Source organism: Oreochromis aureus, linkage group 6 (genome assembly GCF_013358895.1).
Source record: "Oreochromis aureus strain Israel breed Guangdong linkage group 6, ZZ_aureus, whole genome shotgun sequence".
Classification (NCBI taxonomy): domain Eukaryota; kingdom Metazoa; phylum Chordata; class Actinopteri; order Cichliformes; family Cichlidae; genus Oreochromis; species Oreochromis aureus.
The window spans coordinates 31469575-31493617 of record NC_052947.1 but is presented as its reverse complement, the minus strand read 5'-3'; the positions used below and the strand labels follow the sequence as shown (position 1 = coordinate 31493617).

At 40.4% G+C, this 24043-nt stretch overlaps 1 protein-coding gene across 1 annotated transcript in view; it reads right to left on the bottom strand.

The window, feature by feature from the left end:
• LOC116310627 (complement C3-like) overlaps positions 1-23662 on the bottom strand; it is a 30013-nt gene extending 6351 nt beyond the window's left edge. Inside the window, 34 exon segments of the mRNA XM_031727497.2 lie at positions 337-399; positions 1103-1258; positions 1364-1441; positions 2694-2779; positions 4242-4392; positions 5318-5413; positions 5558-5717; positions 5855-5930; positions 6074-6280; positions 6447-6536; positions 6647-6710; positions 8306-8518; positions 8888-9027; positions 9131-9219; positions 9298-9418; positions 9502-9720; positions 9961-10029; positions 10653-10782; positions 12250-12277; positions 12279-12394; positions 12517-12708; positions 12832-12926; positions 13076-13175; positions 14667-14813; positions 14986-15101; positions 15281-15401; positions 15548-15650; positions 15757-15844; positions 15956-16038; positions 16410-16498; positions 16595-16689; positions 20455-20617; positions 22117-22312; positions 23482-23662. Coding sequence (XP_031583357.2) covers positions 337-399; positions 1103-1258; positions 1364-1441; positions 2694-2779; positions 4242-4392; positions 5318-5413; positions 5558-5717; positions 5855-5930; positions 6074-6280; positions 6447-6536; positions 6647-6710; positions 8306-8518; positions 8888-9027; positions 9131-9219; positions 9298-9418; positions 9502-9720; positions 9961-10029; positions 10653-10782; positions 12250-12277; positions 12279-12394; positions 12517-12708; positions 12832-12926; positions 13076-13175; positions 14667-14813; positions 14986-15101; positions 15281-15401; positions 15548-15650; positions 15757-15844; positions 15956-16038; positions 16410-16498; positions 16595-16689; positions 20455-20617; positions 22117-22312; positions 23482-23555 — 4014 coding nt within the window. The 5' untranslated portion in view covers positions 23556-23662.
• Between the last annotated feature and the right edge of the window lie 381 nt (positions 23663-24043).

Below are 24043 nucleotides of genomic sequence, written 5' to 3'. Positions count from 1 at the left end.
ATAGGCAACTGGACTAACAATACCAAGGAATTTGACTACTAGGAACCAGTTCATGTAGAGAATAGTTTCTCGATTGCTATCCCTATGTAGAATGCAGACAGAGTTCCAAGAGCAAACACACTTGGTCAGTGCTGAGAGAGCAAAAACACTTACTAACTAAACTAAACTAAAGTAAACTAAACTAAGCTAAACTAAATAATAAAATATTTCAAATTTACAAAACATGACAAAATAACTCTAGTAAATACAAATAGCGCTGATATATATAAATATTGCAGCATATTACACAGAATTATACTGAATTAAATATAGTATTAATAATAACACATGACTTACTGTCACCGTTGCTTCTCCTGTTCCTCTAGCAGTCACTGTGACATTCTGGTTTATATCATTAACCTGTTGGGATTAATATGCACAAACACACACAAATGAGAAAAGGATTATAAAACAGAGATAAGCTCATCTGGGTCCAACCCAATCTGTAGGCGAAAAATATTCATGCCTCACCACTAAACTTATATTGAATTTTATCTCATCAATTCGATCTGTTAGGAAAAATCTGAAAGAGGCCTAAGTGCTTCTGTGTGGTGACATGAATTTATAAAGGATACTGAACACAAAACAAATGAGGTGGATAGAGTGACACATTAGCAGGACTGGGATTCCCATAAAACAAATCAAATAACTAAATATCTTGTAACAGTTGACAAATTAGTTTTAACTGCTGTGTTATTGGAGTCCAAAAATATATTTTATTTATCACACAAAGGCCTCTAATGCCATAAGTCATGAATATGCGATGACAGAAAAGAATTATGAAGAACACGTACTGTAAACAAACTGCGACAATCAGAAGTGACAACAAAACTGGAGAACATGCCAAAAAGGTGTATGGTAAGGGTGTGTGGCATCACCTGACCTGTTTTCTCTGTACAGTGAGTACATCATGACAGTACATCAGATTAAAAGAATGCTACGCATTGTTGTTGATGGGCATATAAATAACCATAAATAACATAAATAACCTGAAGTAGACAGATGACACTGTAATCATCATTATACATGGTGACTTTGCTTTTCTGAAAGAGTGTGTTCTCACTTTAAAAGTTCTTGTGGCATAGTAGTTGTCCCGGTTGAAATAGTACTTATTAGGTGATGGCATTCCTGAAAACTGGATGTCCACATTCAGATCATACTGTGGTTCTTTAGTATTGTTCCAGTACTCTGCTACAGCCTGATAGACCATTATAGTAGCCTGGAGTCAAACAAGTGAGGAAGATAAGGAAAGACAAAGGTTATAAGATAATATTTATAAAATATATACATAAGATATCTTGATTGATGGGAAGTTTTGTGTTACCTGAGTTGATCCATAGCCTCCGCCCACCTTCTGCTGCTGGCTGAACCATCTCACAACAGGTCTGGCATCTTCAAAGTTCTTTAAAAAAAAAAAGGAAAAGACAATGGTAGAGTTTAAGAATAAATTACAGAAAAGTTCATAAGATTTCTTGTTATGGTTAAAAGTTTTCAAAGGGGCCTTAGAGCTTTAGGACTTGCAATCAATCAGGTATAATTAAAATGCAGAAAACACTTGCATTAGATATTGCAAGAAAATGCAAGAAAACTGTCACAAACAAGAGCCCTCAGAACACACAACTGCCCCGAAGAGTAAGGCCTATACTGAAACTTTTATGGTGTTTTTATTACAAGATGCTGATATCAGCCTGGTTTTATAACAACATGCTGATGTCTGACCTTTGACCTTGAAGCATTACATACTAAAACTGTGTATTTTAGTATCCTTAGCCATATCATTAGAGCAGAACTGGTTGAAATCTTTAGCTTCTATAAACTATAAAAATTTGAGATTTTAAGATATATTTATGTAGTGTGTGATTTTGCTAAAGTCATTGTGGAGTAATATAGCATTGTATTAAAAAAATAAAAAGCGTATTTTATAGCTTTTTCTATGTACTTTCTTATGATATTATACAATATATTTTTTTCCAAGGTCAACTCTGATCTTGGGTGCTAACAATTAACGTCAAGATCAAATGCTAAGCCAACCTAGGTACTCGTGTTCCCAAGGCCTAGTATATTTGTTGTGAAGTTTGAAGATGACTGATAAATAAAAACTGTGGGGAACATAGTGATTTTACAGACTTTTACATTTGGCGTAATCTTTACCTTGGCCCAGTTTCCAAAATTAAATCAGCTTGAATTATTATTGGCATTTACTGTCATACAAAATTTGAAAATGTTATCTTAAAGATAGACACTGGACTGCTAAAACAAGCAGACAAATAGACAAACAAACCGAACAGATTACAAGCATTGTCCTTTTACGGGGAGGAAAAAAAATTACATCTACCTAAAATGTCAAAAATCTTGTTCATACTGTATGAAGAGGCTGTGTAAATCTCAGATTTGGTCTAATTTGTATCTGCATGTTATTAACACAAAATATTAACACAAAACTAAACATAGAAATGTTTTTCAATGTGCTGGAATTTCATAGTTAAATAAACATTCATTGAAGTCCTCAGAATTGCTCTGAAAAGTGATCAGTTATGGTATTTCAATACTATAAAGCTAATTTTCAATGATTTTTGTTCCCCAAACCTATAATCTTTTAGTAATGCATGAATGACAGATGCTTCATTGCCTGTATAAAATTTGGACATCCTCACCTGGGTCTTGACAAGAGCAAGAAGGGCATAAGCTGTGGCCTCCAGGGTGTAAACCGATCCCTTGTGCACAGGCCAGTGCGATAGCTCTGAAAGACACAAATACACCAATATATATTTTGTTATTTTTGGTATTATAATATATCTTGACTAAGCCTTGTTGTGGAGGTCAACACACAAGACCCTGAGAGTAAGAAAGCTTGTTACTAGAGACATTTCTTGATAAATTTATTAGACCACCTGTCACAAAAATTAAAAAAACACAAATATTTTAAAATCTCTTAAAACTCTTTAAAAGCTAAAACAATATATTGGTATTGATTGAGCCAAAGGTAAATTGAATTCACATTTTTGACAAAAATTTTAAATTTGAAAAATTCATGGACTATTAAAATTATCATATTTTAACCTTACAAAAAAGACTTTCCATAAAAGTGCTTGCACATATCTGTGGATGAACCATTAAAGTAACATAAAAAATGTCTTGATGCATGCTCAATCATCCAGGTAAGTAAATCTCCAAAAGTTGATTCTGTTCATCTGGATGTAGCGTTTTCAGTGGGAGAAACTGAAGGAACAATGGCACTGACCTCCCAGCCCATTGTTCCTTCAGTGGGCTGGTTTCAGTCATTATGCAAATTTACTGTTTATAAGACTGTGGAAACCTGCAGTCAGCTGAGACTGAAGAAGTCACTTGGATGAGTGATGAAACGTTTCTCCCACTGAAAACGCTACGTCCAGATGAACAGAATCAACGTTTGGAGAATAACATAAAAAATGATTATGGTAACTAACAACGCTGTTAACACTGTTAGTGTGACTGTGGTATAAACCTTACATTGGCTGGTTGTCTAAATGATTTGTTAAGCACTATATGTTTATGTGTCTTGTATGCAGAAGGTGGGAGGCAGAGTACAATGAGGTACTTTGTTAGTGTACATAAGTAGAATTTTCAGGTACTTGAGTATTTATTTTTATGCTTTTATTTATTTTATTTTTTTTTACTTTTATTCCCTATATTTTTACACAAATATCTGTACTTTAGGTTCAATGGTATCATTACAAGGCATTTATACTCCGGTGTTAAAATGGGCTGGAACTAGTGCGGGTGTCCAAAAGTTGTGGTTGTGGTACAACATCTAGCTAGTGCTACTTAAAAAGAGCATAAACAGAGTAAATTTTTTTACTAACAACGTTGTGTTAAGTGGCATGTCATTTTAAATTCAATGTTTATATCAGCTCAACAAACATCAGCAAACACATAAACTGTTTGAGTGCAGTTAACTTAGTCAGAGATCGAGACAGGTTATGCTTCAAGGTAAGGACTGCTCAGCCACACTTGATAAACTACAAAGTTAGAGCTTGCATATAATGTTCTCATTTGTGATCACAAATTGGATCTCTATATGAGGTGTTTTAATAACTTCTGTATTTTCAGAATTTATATTTCAGATTTAAGTAACACCAAGTCTAACAATCATAGTTACATGAATTTGAAAAAAATTATATAGTTGCTATTGGTCTAAAGCTATATGTTGTGTGTGAACAAACCTGGAGAAACAAACTTGTAAAGGATCTTTTTGTTCAGTTTGTTTTCATTAGCCAGTGCATATGATGTCATGGCCACCGCATAAGGGTTGGTGAGGCTGGGCAGGCGGTTCTCCAGGTAGGCCACTGCTTTGTCTATGCCACCTGGCAACATCTGGGTTTATTAAAAAGGAAGAAAAAAAAGGAAAGATTATGAGTGATTGAACGTAATATTTTGAAAAAACATAAGATTAACTCCTGTTGAAGTATTGGTTCATTTTCTTCTTCTAAGCTTCACGAGCCTCGTTAATTAAGTAAGCTGAAAATGAGAAATTCCTTCAATGCACTATAAACAAAGATTTGTTATATCAAAGTAACAGAGAGATGTAGTCTGAATATTTTATATCCTTCTCAATCTGTAAAGTACAACGCCCTAATCCAGAGATGACTACAGAACAGTAAAATGTTGGTGAGATAAAATAAATTCTTTGCTTTAGCTGATCTGTGGTTTAATTCTTCCATGCAAGTGCAATATAAAGTGTTACCTTTTGATTATGTCAGACACTTTGAAACAACAATGTCTGCACAAGAATGTTTGAGAAAACCCCCACCACAGTTGTAAACGTCTCCTGATAACTAGCTTTCTGCCTATAGGAGTACCCAGCTGTTGCTATGACGACTGAAATAGGTAATCCTCAAAAAAGCCTTTAATGTAGATAATAGCACAAGCAAATAATGTGTATAGTACTATATTACTGTGTAATATTGGCAGGCTCTATAAAACTTACATATCCATTCAGCTGTTTATTGTGGAGCTTTAATGAACTTTACTAAAAATAGTGCAGATTCCTCATTTTATTGGGTAGTTGTATTCTAAGAGCAAGAGAAATAGAAATTTAAAAAAATCCTAACCTACTCACTGAAAATACAGTTAAGTGATCAGGTCAAATTATTGAAGATCCTAGATTTGCCTGTTTAATACTCTTGCTAGAAAGACTAACTAGCTCTACACCATAATACAATTGCAAGTAAAGTAAAAGAATAAAAATAAAAGTGGTGAAGTAAAAAGAGCAAACACTGCATGCAGGTGAGATACTCACAGTGACTGTACCAGAACATACTGAGCGTGACTCCTGCATTGCAATGAGGCAGAAGGCTGTCATAGAGGCATCTGAATCTAATCCAGCCACATCACCCTACAGGTGAAGTACCACATGTTATTTTTTCTATCAACTTAAGTTTATAATATTTATGAAAGACGATAGACAGCTGTATAACTGGTTTCTCATTTAGTATTTAAAGCACAGAATAACTGGTGTTGATGAAATCAGTGCACTCACTGTCATCTCTTGATGGATTACAGGTGCAAATTCTTTAAAAACACCATCAGGTTGTTGTCTTGTGAGAATTAGAAACTTGACAGCTTCACAGATCACATGATTTTGTATTTCAACCAGATGATGTGTCATTACAAATACTTTGGCAACATAGGCAGTCAGCCTTATAGAGAGGAAGAGGGGATACAGCTTAGTTTCATGTATTTGCCCATAAAATATATCGCCAGTGCAAAATCAGAAATTCAAGCTGCATGTGCAAAATACTGTGTATGAATTCATGGATGTTTGTGGGCGCCTCACCAGGTGCTACTTGGGAAAGAAGTAAATGCAGCAAAAGACCCATCATTTTTACGGTAGGCCAACTCGTTTGTGTAACCTTGATGAAGCAATAAAAAAATAAATAAAACGATCTTTTAATTACTGCTAGTCAACTTGTCTCTGACTCTTATCTATTAGAAGCAAATTTGAGGAGCTCTGTGTGTTTATTGAAAGAATTTATGTACATCTGTGAGAGCCTACCGGTTTTTATATACTGGAGGGCTTCCTTACGTTTCTCAAAGCCAACAGTTTCCCACTGGTTGGTTTTGTCCAAATACAAGGTTGCAATAACAGGCAGGGTCATTGACATAATGTTTAACTCTCCAGAGCCTGAAGGTTGTATGATTAGAGTACCCATTGAGTTGCCGCCAATGGCATTCTCCACCAGCTTAGATACTTGTTCTCTCCCTGCATGCATAGATTAAAAATATGAGTTAAACAAACATGCAAAGGTTCACAACAACCATTAAGGTAGTCAGCTCCCAACGAAAACAATAATGTATATCAGTGGAAGGTTTCGGGGTGATAGAGTTAGTGAATGACATAAACTGAACATATATAAAATATTTCTCACCTGTCACAAAGATCTGTGTGCTAGTAGCTGTGTTTGGAACCAAAATGTTCCTAGGGATACCACTGCTGATAACTTCATTCTGTACACCATCTAAAGAGAAAAAAATGTCAATGTTGGGAGATCAGTTATTAAGTGAAAAATCAGGGACTGACTTAATAATCAAAAAGCTCACTTTGTAGCTTTTTAATGGATAAACTCACTTTCTCCTTTCTTAGCAGGATCTAAAGTTATAATCTGTGGATGTTTAACCAGCACACCTTCAGGCTGGAAAATAGACACACATTAGAAGTCATCATTTGTCATAGTCCTGAGTCTGTGGACTCAGTGGTTTTGGTTTTGATTATTATCTTATGTTTTAGGTTCATTCTTTTTGGGAAATTCTTGTTCTCAGGTTTTGTTTCTGTCTTGTATTTCGAGCTCCTTTTGCTCTGTGTCTCTGTGCCTGCCTTGGTCCCACGTCTTTGTGTTCCCTCCCTGTTGCCATGTCTTGTGTTAAGTTCGTGTCTGTGCAAACCTGTTGTATTTCCAGTTTTACTTTGAAAGTCCTTGTCTTATGTCAGTGCGTTCAATTTACATTTCCCCTGTCTCATCAGCTCTGATTTCTCCCAGCTGTTTTGCCCTCCTGTATCCCATTCCCTGATTTCCCCGGTGAGTATATAAGCCCTGTGTTTTCTCCTGCTTATTGCTGGTCTGTCTGTGTTGTTTCCCCATGGCTCCATGTGTTTCTGCCATATGTAGGTTTCAGGTCAGTTTTGTTAGTTTTCTCAGTTTAGGTTTCTCTTAGTTTCTCTGTATGCGATTCTCCATTTCCCCTGTATCCTGTTCACCTCACTAAATTAAGCTCACTCTCTGCATCTATGTCAGTGCCTGCATTTGGGTCCTTACCACAACCCCACACGTCTGCCGCCACAGCCGTGACAATTATTATTTTAAATAGTTTAATACGCCCATAAGCCCAGTTTGCATGTCTTTTGTATGGAAGGTTACCCCTATAACAGATGGTTACTATAAAATTATGCAATGTGAACCAGACAGCTGTAGAGTAAGGGGCTACAATCAAATAAGTAAACACCATTAGCAGAATGTAATTATACCAACAAAGTTATGGGTGTTTGCAACCCATATGCACAGAATAACTAATACAGCCATCATCAATATTGGTATGAAGCCAAAGCCCTTTTCAAAACGACAGTATTTTTGACCTGCCATTTTATGAACTTTAGAAGGCTTCAGAGGAGGATGCGACTATGCCTTAGCATGCTCGTATATCTGTTGTCTTAAATAGCCTCCAGTTGCTGCATTTGTAAATTGGAAAACTTTTCTCCCAAATGAACATAGTGGGAAAAATTCTGATGATATACCAGGAATGATGATAACCATTTTGTTTAGAAATGAAATATAGCTAAAGTGTATTTTATATTTTGCCTCAGTTTTTACACTTTGGCACACTCTCCATTTCCCCGTACTCATATTTTGAATAAATTCCATTTTCCAAAATGGACACAAATTTTTTTTAATGTTTTTGACTAATACCATTATTGTTTATACGGTTCATAATTTCTTCACAAAATATCACTATAATCATTACAGTAATATTCTTTTGGCACTTATAATGATGTAGTGACAGCACTAATCAACACAGAAGGTTAACCTACAAAATTATCAGTCTGATGTTTGGTCTGGGATTGAGCCCATTCCCATTCATCCCACACATCAACAAACAATAACCTTCAAATTGTTATTTTAACAGTTTTGGGAGACCTGCTCACATTCATATAACAAAAAATATATTGGTTTTATTAACAGAGAATTGATAGCGAACATATTTTGTGACTAATAGCAAACATTGGTTCTCTTACCACCACCCGCAGCATCTTCATGACTCCATCATTGAGATATGAACCCTTAACAGCTGCTTTAACCTCAATGCGGCGTTCTCCCTCCTTCATGGGAATAATGACGAAGGGGACAGATCGTGTGGTCTCGGGCCCAACAGTGACCTCCTGGTGATACCGACCACGTTTGGAAGCTGAACTGCACACGTGCTCCTCCTCAGTCAAATCGACGCGTACCTTTAAAAAACAACAACAGAGATGGAAAAGAGACCAAGACAAATTCAAATTTTAAGGACATATTGATCCTATGAAGTTCTCAGATGCTGATGATTTGTTAAGCATTCCTTTCACTTTTGTCATTTCAGTTACCGCTTATTTATAGAAAACTAAGGTAATAGACTCAACATAAAAAGGATCGTGCTCTTCAATTTTAGTTGATGATAACCCAAATATAAAAATCCAACCTTATTTGAGAAAATACAATGATCCCAGCAAATAAAAAGGATTTTAAGGACAACATGAAAAAACAAATAATAAACTGCACAAGATGACACGTATGAATGTCACTGTGTTTAAGTTCAGTAATTACTGTGGTTCTGTACTTACAGTGATTCGATCAGGGCTGTAGTTGTGGAGGATTGCTTTAATTTCTATCTGCTCTCCACGGACAGCAGAATAAGGCAGCCTGAGATCAATGAAGAAATCCTTCTTAACAATGACCTCAAATGGATCACCGACACAGATTCCTTAAACAAAATGTGTAGAAAATAATGAAACCCCAAAAAAAGAAAAAAGTAAAGGGAACAGAAGGCAAAAAAAAAAGCCATATTTTCGCCACCGATTCCTCACCGTTAGTTCTTGACAGACTGATGCCAATGAACTGCCAGGTTGTGATTGAATCACTGAAGTAAAAATATTTCACAAATGATGTGGTGTCACTGAAACACAGAAAAGTGTTAGCTTAAGACTAACTTATCAGTTCATTTGCATGTGTTTGAGAGTTACATATGACTGACCAGTTAGGTGTGTTTCTAGGGCAAGCAGGGAATTTGATATCATGCCACAGCCAACTTTCTGGGAATATGGTGCGAGTAACAATTTCATTGCTGTCTATGAAACTAGTATCTTCTTCCTCACCTGGATTTTGAAAAAAAACTGATAAATATTATATGACTTTGTGAATTTTATGACAAATAGCATGACTATAGATAACCACCTACCATTTCGTTTCCATCTCTTACTGTGAGCAAGTTTGAGGTCTTCCTCCCTCTTCTCTGCTCGAAGGGTTTCCACTGCCTTGCAGCAGTGCAGGAAAGCATCACGGCAGCCTTGAGAATTGACGATGTCATCACTGCATGCCTCACAGGTGTATGAAAGGGGGGCTTCCTTCATGCCATCCAGACAACACTCAGATTCTACTGGGTCTGTATAATTTTTTACTGAAAACAGAGACGGTTGTGGAAGAAAGCATACGAACTGAGATTCACTGTAAAGTTACAAATATTTAAAAAATACATGTTTATAAAAAAAATTATTGTAATGAAGTCAGAAGCATTATATAAAGATTTTTTTTGCTTTGTCTTTTTACTAATCCATAGTCTGGCAAAGGTAAAAAAAAAAATATGTGTGCGAAATTATGAATTAATATGTGGTTATTTGTGTAGGGCTGGGATACTTACATAAGCTGCTTCTGACATCCATTATAGCAGCATTGCGTTTCTTCCTGTTAACAGTGTGGCATTTAAGTTCTGTAAAATGCAACACAGGTGACATCTACCATAACAAGAATTTTGTCACAAAACAGAGTAAAAAAAAAAGTGATATTTAAATATTTATCAACAGCAATAGACTCAAGAGTAAAATGTAACATGTCTAAGGAGCTTGGAAAGAAAAGCGTCTGGACTTCTCACCTCTCATCTGAGAAGCTTCTTCAGTTCTAGAGTCAAACGGTGGAGAGTCTCAGATTTAAGCCTTGGGCCCCTCTACCCAATCACATGAGCCGAGGTGTGAAAACAGGTGTAGGTCACAATCAGCCAAGGTTTCGGGTGAGCTCATTGTGAAACCTAGCCCCACCCTGTCATGTGATTTCCTGAGGCCAAATGGCCCAGGATGTGAGTGTGCGTTAAGTCCAGACACTTTTCTTTCGATGCTCCTTCGACTACGATGACCTGGATGACTAAGAACCTTCACGGACAATGTTTTAACATGTTTCAACTAATGATATATTTGTGATGATTAGGAAACACTATCATCATTATTGGGTACAGCATTGAAACAAAAGAAAAGTTTATTTATAAAGGAAAAGTACACTTGCAACCCCATTAAACAATAAGAAAAGAGTGGGGTATTCTATTGAATGAAATATTGTCACCTTGCCTGTATGCAGTCCCAGAACCAGCGCTAGTCTCAAACAATAGCCCAGCATCAAAGAAGACACCCATACTGTCCTTTCCTCCACCAGGTGTGCAGCCTGTGTCAGATTCTTCTACTATCTCCCACAGCTGCAGGTTAGAAATACAAATGTATATTTTGTACCAATAGGACTTGGAGGACTTGGATACATCCAAAACATCCCAAATCAAATAGGTGTTGTCCTTTCCCACTGTCGCCAAAGCATTAGCTCATAGGGATTCATATGATTGTTGGGGCTTTCTCTGTTTTTTGTATTATTGTAGAGTCTTTACCTTGCAAATTAAAGCACCTTGAGACAATCTGTTGTTTTTACTGGGGAGAGAAACTCTTCTGCAGCTCAGAGGCAGACAACCACTTTGGATAATGAATGAATGAATCATCCTGGCATTGGAGCGGATGATGCCGTCATTCACCTCCTGCATCGTTCCCTCGCTCACCTGGAGACCGCTGGGAGCACTGTGAGAATCATGTTCTTTGATTTCTCCAGTGCCTTCAACACTATTCTTCCCTCGGTTCTGAAGGACAAGCTGGAGAACTCTGGAGTGGACCATCACCTCACTACCTGGATCCTGGACTACCTCACCAACCGACCACAGTATGTGAGGACTCAGGGCTGTGTGTCAGACAGGGTCGTCTGCAGTACGGGGGGCCCCACAGGGAACAGTTCTGGCTCCGTTCCTCTTCACCATCTACACTGCAGACTTCTCCCACAACTCCACCCAGTGCTTCCTGCAGAAGTTCTCTGATGACTCTGCTATAGTCGGCCTCATCACTGATGGGGACGACAAGGAGTACAGAGGACTGACTCAAGACTTTGTGGACTGGTGCCAGCTGAACTACCTCCAGATCAATGCCAGTAAAACCAAGGAGCTGGTGGTAGACTTCCGCAGGCACAAACATCCTCCACTGCAACCACTGAACATCCAAGGTATGGACGTTGAGGCTGTGGACAGCTACAGGTACCTTGGTGTTCATCTGAACAACAAACTGGACTGGACTCATAATTCAGACGCCCTCTACAGGAAAGGGCAGAGCAGACTGTACCTGCTGCGGAGACTCAGGTCGTTTGGAGTGGAGGGCCCACTCCTGAAGACCTTCTATGACTCTGTGGTGGCCTCAGCCATCTTTTATGGTGTGGTCTGCTGGGGCGGCAGCATCTCTGCTGGGGACAGGAAGAGACTGAACAAGCTGATCAGAAGGGCCAGCTCTGTTCTAGGATGCCCTCTGGACCCAGTGAAGGTGGTGAGTGACGGGATAATGGTGGCTAAGCTGTCATCCCTGTTGGACAACATCTCTCACCCCATGCAGGAGACTCTGACAGCACTGAGCAGCTCCTTCAGTGGGAGACTGCGGCACCCACGATGTGGGGCGGAGAAATTTCGCAGGTCTTTCCTCCCCACTGCTGAAGGATAACCTATTGAATCTCCATGTCATATTTGCAATACATAAATCAATATGAAATCCAATCTGCAATCTGTTTACTGTAGCTTTTAAAATTATAAAAATATAAAAAGCAAAAAAAAAATTAAAATAAATATGAATAATCGAGAAATGACCTTTTTCTGTGTCAGGCGGTGCTTGTTGTTTACCTTTGTCAACTACAATGAGTCCCACTGTGGCCTCTGGACTTGCTGTGACTTTTAAACGAAACGTCCTGCGAGGCTCATAGGCTGGAGAAGGTTGTGTGAATTCAAGTTTCAGCTAAGTGAGGGTGACATACAGATTTGTATATGTTAAAAAAATAAGTACTACTGTAGAAATGAGTAACATTTGTGCATATTATATGTCCACATTCACTCTTTCATAGCTCTTGAGTGTCTTACAGTGCCCATGCAGGTGTCTTTTACATCCACCCAAACAGAGTCTGACACCACTTCATTTGAACTTGTATGGTAGTAGGCTATGATGCGGAACGATGGCAGCATTTCTTTGGTGATTGGTTGTATCAGGGAAATCGGTACTTGGCCTCTTGTCTCATAACGGCCATATTTCACTAGCTGACCTCTGCTTTGGATCTGAGGAAACAGATTTACACATTAATACCTAACACCTTAAGCACAAATGTATGTGATGACCAGCTGTTGGACCAAAACATAAATAGCTACACATGTGCAAAAATAAATAAATGAATCTCTTACCAGATATGTGATATCATGATTTTGATTTGGCTGCTTGTTGAGAAAGAGGTAGATTCTTAAGTTGTCTCCTAATTCCTTCTCAGGTGCATCCACACCTGCAAATTATTTTTATTAGAGATAAATTAGTGCTCCAATTTGAAAACATCTTTTGGTGCATGTTTCAAACAGTACATTCTTACTTCGATCTACAACTACCATCTTTATTCTTTAACTTTACACAGTGTTTCTTCAGGATTTTCCTCACCTATGTGGATAAAAGTTCCAGTCTTGCTGCTGTATGGTCTAGCTATCATCTCTGCTCTTGCTTGTCGATCAGGTGAAACCATAGGATTATCCGTCATTGCCTGTAATTAAAGGCACACACATATAACCCATGCTAAGAAAAAAGAGGAAGTAAATGATAATTAAATAATTTCATCCAATGTTATTGTAACAAGTGGTGCAAAAAAATCTTCATCACTTGAGGTCAGTATATGTGTGAGCAAGGGTTAAGGTTATAATGAGCGATTAAATCTGATACGCACTTTAATGAAAAGCAAGTTTCATGTGAAACAGTTTGAAGATCCTTCCAGCTGATGCCACAGAAACAGCTGAGTTACTTCATCTTCCTGTTTAAATTGATCTTTTTCACTTTTTCCTCCCTTTTGTGTGTCCATGCATTCAGATGAGCGTGAAATTGCTGGTGCACTACTCAGTATGTAGCGTCATGGGTTGTCAGTGTTCGCCGGTCGACCTGCTTTTTTTTTGTTATGTCTTGTGTGGTTTGCTGTTTCGCTCTATGTGTGTGTGTGTGTGTGGCCAATGTGCCGGTTCTCAGGGAACACCAGGCCTGTGGAGTTCCCGGGCTGAGACCAGCCACACCTGATTGCAATCACCATTCACCTGCTGACGATGACCTTCGTCGGCAGTCTGCTATTTAACAGTGTGGCTGGACTTCGATCAACACTGGATCGTTGAGTGACTCAGTTAGGACAACCCCGGCTCGTGGAAACTGAACTGTCTCAGTCCAGAAAACGTTTACTAAATCGCTATGTCTTGTTTTTTCAGGTTACCACAGGAGGAGTATTGGAGGGAGTGAACACTGCTGTAAATAACTTTTTGGATTATTCTTGCACCATGGGTTGGGAGGAGAGTACTGCATGGTATTTGGGAGTTTTAGCACAGAGGAAATTGCACTGTTTGGAACAGTATTTGCTTCACGCTGTTTATTCTAACAATGTAAATAAATTCACTGCTGCTAACCAGGAAAGTATTGCGTTTGGGTCCTTTTCCTGACTAAAAATTACATGAAGTTACCAGTCATGAAGAGGAGCAAATGCTTTTTTAATAGACAGTATACAAGGAGAAGCGTTTCTCAACAAATATTAGCATCGCAAATCATTATAAAGGTTTAAGGGCTGTATTTTCCATGGAGAAAAAATGTTGTGTAATAAGTTCACTATGAGAAATTGAGAAACATGTCAATAATAGAGGACAGGTGAAAACGAAAAGTAAATAACATGTATTAATTTAAAGCTTACTTTTACTTAAATGCAACATCAAACAGCTTCACTCAGTTTTAAATAATTTCCTAATTTTGATTTTTCCAACCTTCCCTTTTTTGTGATAACTGTGATTATACTGAATCACCATCTGAAAATGAAATGACATTACTACCATGTGACTTTGTATATTTATCGACATTCATGCAAAGTTTCATTAAGACTGTTAAGGTGAAGATACAGTGTACATACAGACATACATACATACATAAGCTATGATAATTATAGTAAGATTATTATTGTTGCTGTGTTTTCTTTTCTTTTCTTTTTAAATTCTAAACCTTTGATACTTACAGTGATTCTCAGCTCGGCTTCATTTCCCCCTGTATTGATTGTAAGCCAGGCCATGCCATTAGCAGCTGTGAGTCCCCTGACTGCACCAGGATTAATCACTACTGGAATGTTTGCTGCTGGAGTTTCATCAGGATTTAAAACTTCAACCTGACATCAAAAAAAGAAATTAAATCAAAACACTTGGTGAGGGAATAATAATTTCTGGAAACAGCGCAAAGTGTATACTGCAAATTCTGATTTGGATTCTATGATGCATCAACATTTTGTTTTTAAAGAGTGATATGATGTCAAGCTATGTAAATTTAAATTAGTGCTTTACCCTAACATCAAAGGACATTCCTGGCTTGAAATATTTTGGAGTTCTTTTAAAGTTAATCGTATAGGGCGATGTGACAATCTGGATACCTCTCAGTTCAGCCTCCACCATTTCACTCCCTGTTACAAGATGCAAGAAGATAATTATATGCACAGATAAACTGATTACCAGAATACATATATATTTCAACTACATGTTTTTCACAACACAAAGGTAAAAATCTAATACAAGAACAAAACCCAAAAAAGACATATGAAACATTCTGAACAGGCTTAAAAAGACAGGCTTTCTTTCTTACCACTTTCTGTCAGCACACTGACAGATACAAATATGGCGCCCCCTACAAGGCTGTTGATGTCATTCTCAACTTTTGTTATGTCCTCCCTCCTCAGTGTCACCTCTCCTTCACCACTTCTAATCTAATTCAGCAACACAAAGAGGTGTGTGTAAAAATATGTCATACAGTTATAGCACAATAATACAGTTTGTGAGTAGTAGAAGGTAGTTAAACTCTTATGTCAGGATCACTTTACATGCTACATCTTTAATATAAATATAGGCTCACCGGGACTTTTTGAAGAGAGTCTGGAAAGCTCTGCTTTCTTTGTCCTTTTCTAACCCCAAATACCACATAGGCTGTTCCATCCACCTCTTGACCAAACAGATAGCTTAAACCACAGAATAAAGACTTCAGATGGAGAATTCACAAGCCGTATCAACAAAGGATCACATAATTTTTACTTAAGCCTTTAAATCCACAAAACAATTACATACGTAGCTTTGATTCTGACAGTGAAATCTCTGCTGTTCACGTAAAAGAATTGTGTTAATGGTGTCAGTTTCACCTCAAAACTGGGAAGAACTGCAAGATTAAAATATTTTTTGTGTCAAGTTCAAATTGCTATTTGTATTGCACATTTAAAAACAGTAAAGAAATTTCATGCAGGTACTGTACAGGTAACAGGATGCTCACCATACTCTTTAACCTCAAATTCTGCAGAATACTTTTGCTGTGGGTTGCTGTGGAATTTTGCCACCACTTTCCACAGTCCAGTACTAGACATATAAATGCACAGACATTTTAATAATCAATAGTTCAAGTATTCATAAAACAGAAGGTAAAAAAGGAATAAGACTGCAGACCATAATCTACAAAAAAGAGCTAATGTGTATTACTTTACAGAAAGAAACATCTACAAAGATTTCTATGTTTTTTAGGAAAATTTTCTTTTATATTTGTATTTCACATCCCTGCCTTGCTATATCTATTGATTAGAGTTTGTTTAGATTCTCATATAAATCCAGACTACAAGGAAAATAACCCTTGTATGTTTTCATAAAAAAAAAAATAAACTGCACTGTTGTACCTTTGATTTCTGTTAATATAACTTAACATTTTAATAACCTCATTAAAATAAAATACTCACCTAACAGTTTCATCAAGATGGAAACTTCCAGAGTAGAGACCTGAACGTAAAAAGACTTGACGAAGTAGTAAAATTATGCCTTCAGGTGTCTGGAAATAATGAAAAAAACATTCAAGATTTCCTTGTTATGGCTAATTGCATAATATTACTTCCAATTCTGAGCTTAAAAAGAATAAAACACTTACCACAAACTGAATGATAATGGAAGTATCAGTTTGGATTTCTTCATCCCTCTCTAGAGGCTCCATCTGAGGTGTCAGTCCAAACACCCTGAATAAAACTGATGGGAAGGCTTTGTTGCTCAAGGCGTTACACATTTACCTGATTATGTAGGTGATTTACATACATATACATTTTGGGAGGAATAATTATTAAAGAAGTTAATTTTACAAACACACTGTGTTTTACAAACACAGTGTGTGTGTGTGTGTGTGTGTGTGTGTGTGTGTGTCAGTGTGTTGCTGTTTTGTTTCTCTAGTCGACAAGACATAATCACTTTCTAATTTGTGAGATGTAGTGATAGAATTTCTTCAAGACTAAATTGCGCTAACATCATCAGTAAATCCGTGAATCGCTACCTTATCGTGGTGGAGGGGTTTGTGTGTCACAGGGATCCCAGGGGCTATGTTGTCTGGGGGCTTTTGCCCCCTGGTAGGGTCTCCCATGGCAAATTGGTCCTGGGTGAGGGACCAGACAAAGAGCGATTCAGAAGACCCGTATGAAAAGAACATCGAGGGAACAGTTTACTCTGCCGGGATAGGGTTACGGGGCCCCGCCCTGGAGCCAGGCCCGGGAGGGTGCCCGAGGGCGGCGTCTGGTGGCGGGCCTTAGTCCATGGGGCCCGGCCGGGCACAGCCCGAAGAGGAGACATGGGCCCATCCTCCCGCAGGCCCACCACCCGCAGGAGGCGCCACAGGGGTCGGGTGCAATGTGTGTCGGGCGGCGGCCAGGAGCGGAGGCCCTGGCGGACCGATCCCGGCTGCCAAGACTGGCAATAGGGACATGGAATGTCACCTCTCTGGTGGGGAAGGAGCCTGAGTTAGTGCGTGAGGTTGAGAAGTACCGGCTAGATATAGTCGGGCTCACCTCACGCATGGCTTGGGCTCTGGAACTAGTCTCCTGGAGAGGGGCTGGACTCTGTCTCAGTCTGGAGTTGCCCCTGGTGAGAGGCGGCGGGCTGGGGTGGGTATTCTAATATCCCCCGGCTTGCTGCCGCACGTTGGGGTTTTTCCGGTGGATGAGAGGGTTTGTTCCCTGCGCCTCAGGGTCGGGGAGCGGGTCCTGACTGTCATCTGCGCTTATGCGCCGAGTGGCAGTTCAGAGTACCCAGCCTTCTTAGAGTCCCTGGGGGTGCTGGAAGGTGCCCCACCTGGAGACTCTGTTGTCCTACTGGGAGACTTCAATGCTCACGTGGGTAACGACAGCGAGACCTGGAGGGGCGTGATTGGGAGGAACGGCCTCCTGATCTGAACCCCAGTGGTGTTTTGTTATTGGACTTCTGTGCAAATCACAGTTTGGCCATAACGAACACCTTGTTCGAACATAAGAGTGTCCATAAGTGCACGTGGCACCAGGATGCTCTAGGCCGCAGGTCGATGATCGATTTTGTAATCGTATCACCAGACCTGCGACCATATGTTCTGGACACTCGGGTAAAGAGAGGGGCTGAGCTGTCAACTGATCACCACCTGGTGGTGAGTTGGATCAGGTGGCGGGGAGGGACGCTGGACAGACCCGGTGCACCTAAAGCGGCGTAGTGAGGGTGTGCTGGGGCGTCTAGCAGAGGCCCCAGTCCGCGAGATCTTCAACGCACACCTCCGGCAGAGCTTCAACAGCATTCCGAGGGAGACTGGGGACATTGAGTCCGAATGGACCATGTTCAGCGTCTCCATTGCGAAGCTGCTGCATTGAGCTGCGGCCGCAAGGTGGTTGGTGCCTGCCGTGGTGGTAATCCCGAACCAAATGGTGGACACCAGAGGTGAAGGGAGCCACCAGGCTGAAGAAGGAGTCCTATCGGGCTTGGTTAGCCTGTGGGACTCCAGAGGCAGCTGACAGGTATCGACAGGCCAAAGCGGAATGCGGCTCGGGCAGTGGCTGAAGCAAAAACTCGGGTGTGGGAGGAGTTCGGAGGCCATGGAAAAAGACTTTTGGACTGCCTCGAAGAGATTCTGGCAAACCGTCAGGCGTCTCAGGAGGGGAAAGCGGTGCTCTACCTGCACTGTGTATAGTGCTGGCGGTGCGCTGCTGGCGTCGACTGAGAAAATTGTCAGACGGTGGAAGGAATACTGAGGACCTCCTTAATCCCACTGACACGTCTTCCGAGGAGGAAGCAGAGTCTGGGATGAGGGAATGACCCGCCAATTTCTGGGGTCGAGGTCACTGAGGCAGTTAAACAACTCCTCGGTGGCAGAGCCCCTGGTGTTGATGAGGTCCGCCCCGAGTTCCTGAAGGCTCTGGACATTGTAGGGCTGTCCTGGTTGACACGCCTCTACAATGTTGCGTGGAGATCAGGGCAGTACCCTGGACTGGCAGACCGGGGTGGTGGTCCCCATCTTTAAGAAGGGAGACCGGAGGGTGTGTTCCAACTACAGGGGATCACACTCCTCAGCCTCCCTGGGAAAGTCTATGCCAGGGTGCTGGAAAGGAGAGTTCGTCCGTTAGTCGAACCTCGGATACAGGAGGAACAATGCGGTTTTCGCCCTGGTCGCGGAACACTGGACCAGCTCTTTATCCTCTCGAGGATACTTGAGGGTGCATGGGAGTTTGCCCAACCAGTCTACATGAGTTTTGTGGACTTGGAGAAGGCATTCGACCGTGTCCCTCGGGTGTCCTGTGGGAGGTGTTGCGGGGAGTATGGGGTGTCTGGCCCACTGCTACGGGCCATTCGATCCCTATACAACCGTTGTAAGAGTTTGGTTCGCATTGCCGGCAATAAGTCGGACTCGTTTCCGGTGGGTGATGGGCTCCGCCAGGGCTGCCCTTTATCACCGATTCTGTTCATAATTTTATGGACAGGATTTCTAGGCGCAGCCAAGTGGCGGAGGGCTTTCACCGGTGGCCTCAGAATCTCATCCCTGCTTTTTGCGGATGATGTGGTTCTGATGGCTTCATCGGTGGGGGCCTCCAGCTCGCACTGGAACAGTTCGCAGCCGAGTGTGAAGCAGCGGGAATGAGGATCAGCACCTCCAAATCTGAGGCCATGGTTCTCAGCCGGAAAAAGGGTGGAATGCCCACTCCGGGTCGGGGATGAGTTCCTGCCCCAAGTGGAGGAGTTTAAGTATCTCGGGGTCTTGTTCGCGAGTGATGGGAGAAGGGAGCCGGAGATCGACAGGCGGATTGGTGCTGCGGCTGCAGTGATGCGGACGCTGCACCGGTCCGTCGTGGTGAAGAGGGAGCTGAGTGTAAAAGCGAAGCTCTCAATTTACCGGTCGATCTCGTCCCGACCCTCACCTATGGCCACAAGCTGTGGGTAGTGACCGAAAGAACGAGATCGCGGATACAAGCGGCAGAAATGAGCTTCCTCCGAAGGGTGGCTGGCCTCTCCCTTAGAGATAGGGTGAGAAGTTCGGCCATCCGGGAGGGGCTCAGAGTAGAGCCGCTGCTCCTCCACATCGAAAGGAGCCAGTTGAGGTGGTTCGGGCATCTGGCAAGGATGCCCCTGGGCGCCTCCTGGGTGAGGTGTTCGGGCATGTCCCACCGGGAGGAGGCCCAGGGCAGACCCAGGACGCCGCTGGAGAGATTATATCTCTCGGCTGGCCTGGGAACGCCTTGGTGTTCCCCCGGATGAGCTGGAGGAGGTGGCTGGGGAGAGGGAGGTCTGGGCTTCTCTGCTTAGGCTGCTGCCCCCGCGACCCGACTTCGGATAAAGCGGATGAGGATGGATGGATGGATGGATCATCAGTAAAACACTGATTGAATTTCGCCTGATGTTCATTGAATGCTTAAGTAAAAATCTACTGTGTTCATAATATTTTCAGACGGTAGAATTACAATGAAGACATGGTGGGTGTTGTGTTTCTCAGTCATGAGGTAGCAGTGGACTTACCTCTGCTGTTGGGTGTATAAAGGGTCTTGTCAGTCTGAATGAAGATGTAACCAGACTGGAAGGAAACCATGACGACTTTCTCCAGCAGACAGTCAGGGAACTGAGCTTGTAGATATACATACTGCTTCACACTGGGATCTTTATTGAAGTCTCCTGCAGGGATCTGAAACCATTATGAAGAGACGTGTCTGAAGACTTACATGGCATCTTCAGTGATGAAGAGACTGAACTCAAGATGTATTGTTTAAGGTTATTGTTGAGTTAAAGTCAGTGATGTAGATAAATGGAAAAGTTTGTTCTACTGATGTATAGACAGGAAGAAATTATTTTAGGACTCTAATAAGTTCTATACTGTTTTATAGCCCCCTCTGCTGTAGACTTAAAAGGGTATGAGGCATAGTTACACTAACCCTATAGTGTTGCCCTAGTGTTAGCCTCCTGACTGATACTAACAAATGCTAAATTTAGCCTCTGATTTGGGCTGCTACAGTAAAGACATATAGCTAGCTGACCAGCATAGGCTAATTTGCTGGTTAACAGACTACAGTGGTTTTACGTCACCATATTTATTATTATTTCCATTTTGAAGCACATAGAAACATTTAGTTAATGTTTGCAGACAGACACATATTCAGTGTAACTATGTTTTTGCACTAACATTTGTTGAAAATGTGATTTATGTGATGCTGAGCAGGCCATTTCATATTTTTGTGACACTGTTGAGCTAATGTGACTAAATCATAACTATATCTTCATTAAAGTATAATATAAGCACAGTACTGGTGTGCAGGGCTGTTAAATTCCTTATGGGGATGCTGCTGACATATTATAAATTGTTATGTCTATATCAAGCTTTTAGCCTAATAATAAGCAGAAATATTTGTGTGTCTTTCTTCAAAATTCATAGATTATGTGAAAAGTCGATCAACAGCTATCACTAAACGAAGCACTTGAAACCCTGCACTGGAAAAATATCCCTTATTTCACCTGTGATCACATACTTTTGCTTTCCAGAGTTTAATGTTAAGACTGATTTTTTTTTCAAGGTATGTAGGCTATGTTACTTTAATTGTAATCTCCTTATAATGAAACTAAATGCTATTATGTAAATGCAACTCTATATGTATTATGGGAAAATTAATAATGACAATCCACAGCAGATCTGACCAAAACAAAAACTCTATTCTTTTTTCATTTTTGTTCATTTTATTTTTAGCTTTAAAAAAAACTTTAGAACTTTGGAACGGTTCGCAGCCGAGTATGAAGCAGTGGGAATGAGAATTAGCACCTCCAAATCTGAGGCCATGGTCCTCAGCCCAACAACGGTAGAGTGCCCACTCCAGGTCAGGGACGAGTTCGTGCCCCAAGTGGAAGAGTTTAAGTATCTCGGGGTCTTGTTCACAAGTGATGGGAGAAGGGAGCGAGAGATCGACAGACGGATTGGTGCTGGGGGGTTTATCCCAACAGGTACTTCAGAAACTGGATTTTAGATTCAGTGGTGAGGAGACTCACCTGGCTCTAACTGCTTTTTCCTAGATGTTAATCCTGTTACTCTCTGATGAAACACTTCCCCGAGTAGCCTTGCAGGTCATAAGCCAGGTGATCTCTCTCTCTTTGACACAGTACACATTCCACATTTAAAGTAAGCAAGTATTTTCTTACCTTTATTTTCCCGAACTGCTGGAAGTTATTTACTCTGCTCAGGGTCACAATTGTTTTTGCCAGCAATTTGATTTTGGTTGGATGGTTCATCACATTGATATCAACTCTAATATCTCCTCCAGTGCAGTCTTGACACTCCACAAAGATGTTTTCTGCGGCTCCCACCCGGAAAACGTTGGGAGCAGACATCACTTTCCTGCAGAGCAGTGGTAATAGAGAAAGATGTTTAAAGTAGTAGTATCTTTTAAGTGTGTGTGTGTATGTGATGTATGAAGGCTTTAAGTACTTGTTAAGTATTTCACAGCTGTTTTCCCTATGAGCCTTTAAACCACTAAATCTGTGATTTTTATGGTCCTGATGAAGTGGAAACAGCTAGTATACAGTAATAAAATAAAATAAAGGAAACTACTTGTCTTTAATCATCTTGTAACATATTTGTGTTTTAGATGGGAATTTTCCTTCATAAGGTTGACAAGCACTGTCTTAATGCTTTTTTGCTAAAACTTACATTTAAAAAATAGTTTATATTTAAATGTTGCATCTTGAAATCAGTTTTTCAATTAACTCTTTGAATACCACCAATGACCACACTAGCCACTTATATATTACAGTGTTGTATTATTTCGTTTTCGTTTTTCTAATCCATTGTGGTTTAGTTAAGGTCTAGTTAATACGGCTTTGAAGATACACTTTTACAATGTTTGCACATCTCCTCTTTCATTTTGTTCTTTACGATAATGAAAGTTCTGTTCCCTCCAGTTTATAACTGTTTGCTTTACAAAAAGCAGCAGTGACAGCATAGAGCTGACCTATTTAAACTAAAAATCTGTCCTGTAATTTTACTGGTAATTTCAGACTGGTTGTGAACATTGTGCTGGACTTCAAATACAATGAGCGATGAATTGATTATCTTGATTAAGCTCCAGAACTGGGTCAGTTAATCTTTTCACCATGCCTCTGGAGTTTGTTTGTCTTGTCTGAGGTAATGTGCCGTTATGCAAACTGAACAAAGTTTAGTAAACTTCTTGGCACCATTTTAAATACAGGTTACATTGACTTATGTTACATTGGCTGCAGCTTTTCATTACACAAGATACAAATAAAATATAGTTAGCAATAAAAGTAGATTGACCAAGGTTTCATTAATATGTCCAATTTTTTCTTCATTCACAAACCTTCAAATACCAACTATGAGCCCCTAAAGAATGTGAATCTATACATGCAATAATATATAAATGCAAAAAGAAAATATAATCCAACATTTTGCATGGATCCACAATAATCACACTGACCAAAACTGCTTTATTTTTCATTAATTAATTCAAACTTACTGGGAATGTGTAAAATTACAGCAGGTCTACTTACAACGGCGCTCCATCAGCCACAGAAGTCAGAGAAGCAAAGGCCAGAGAGGCCAGCAGCAGCATAGTCCTCCTCATTATCCTGATCCTTTTCTGCTACTAAAGTAAACTGTGGCCCTGCAGCAGTCTCCTCTAATCCACTAACATCCCTCCTTCTGCACTCTTACACACTTTTGTCCATCATATGCTCAAACACAAACGCAGACAGGATTTCCCAGCGGCAGTTGAGAAACAGTTTAGCCCTGATAATGATCTCTTCCCTGAAGAAACAGGTGAACTGTCACGGCCATCAAAACGGGTAGGACTCAAACACAGGACTCAAGTTAATTTACACAACAAAGTTCACAAGGGCTAAGGCAAAGGTTTCCTATCAGTGAAGTCCAGGCTCTAAACGGACAGGAAATTCCACAGTTTCTCACCTTCATAGAGTCTTTCACAGAAACCATGATCTCTCTATCTCTCTCTCCAGTCTCCAGGCTTTTTCTGCAGGACAGGTAAGTAAGTCACAGGATGAAGGCAGAATCAAAACAAACAAGGGAGACAGCTTCACTAACTGTTGTCAGTTC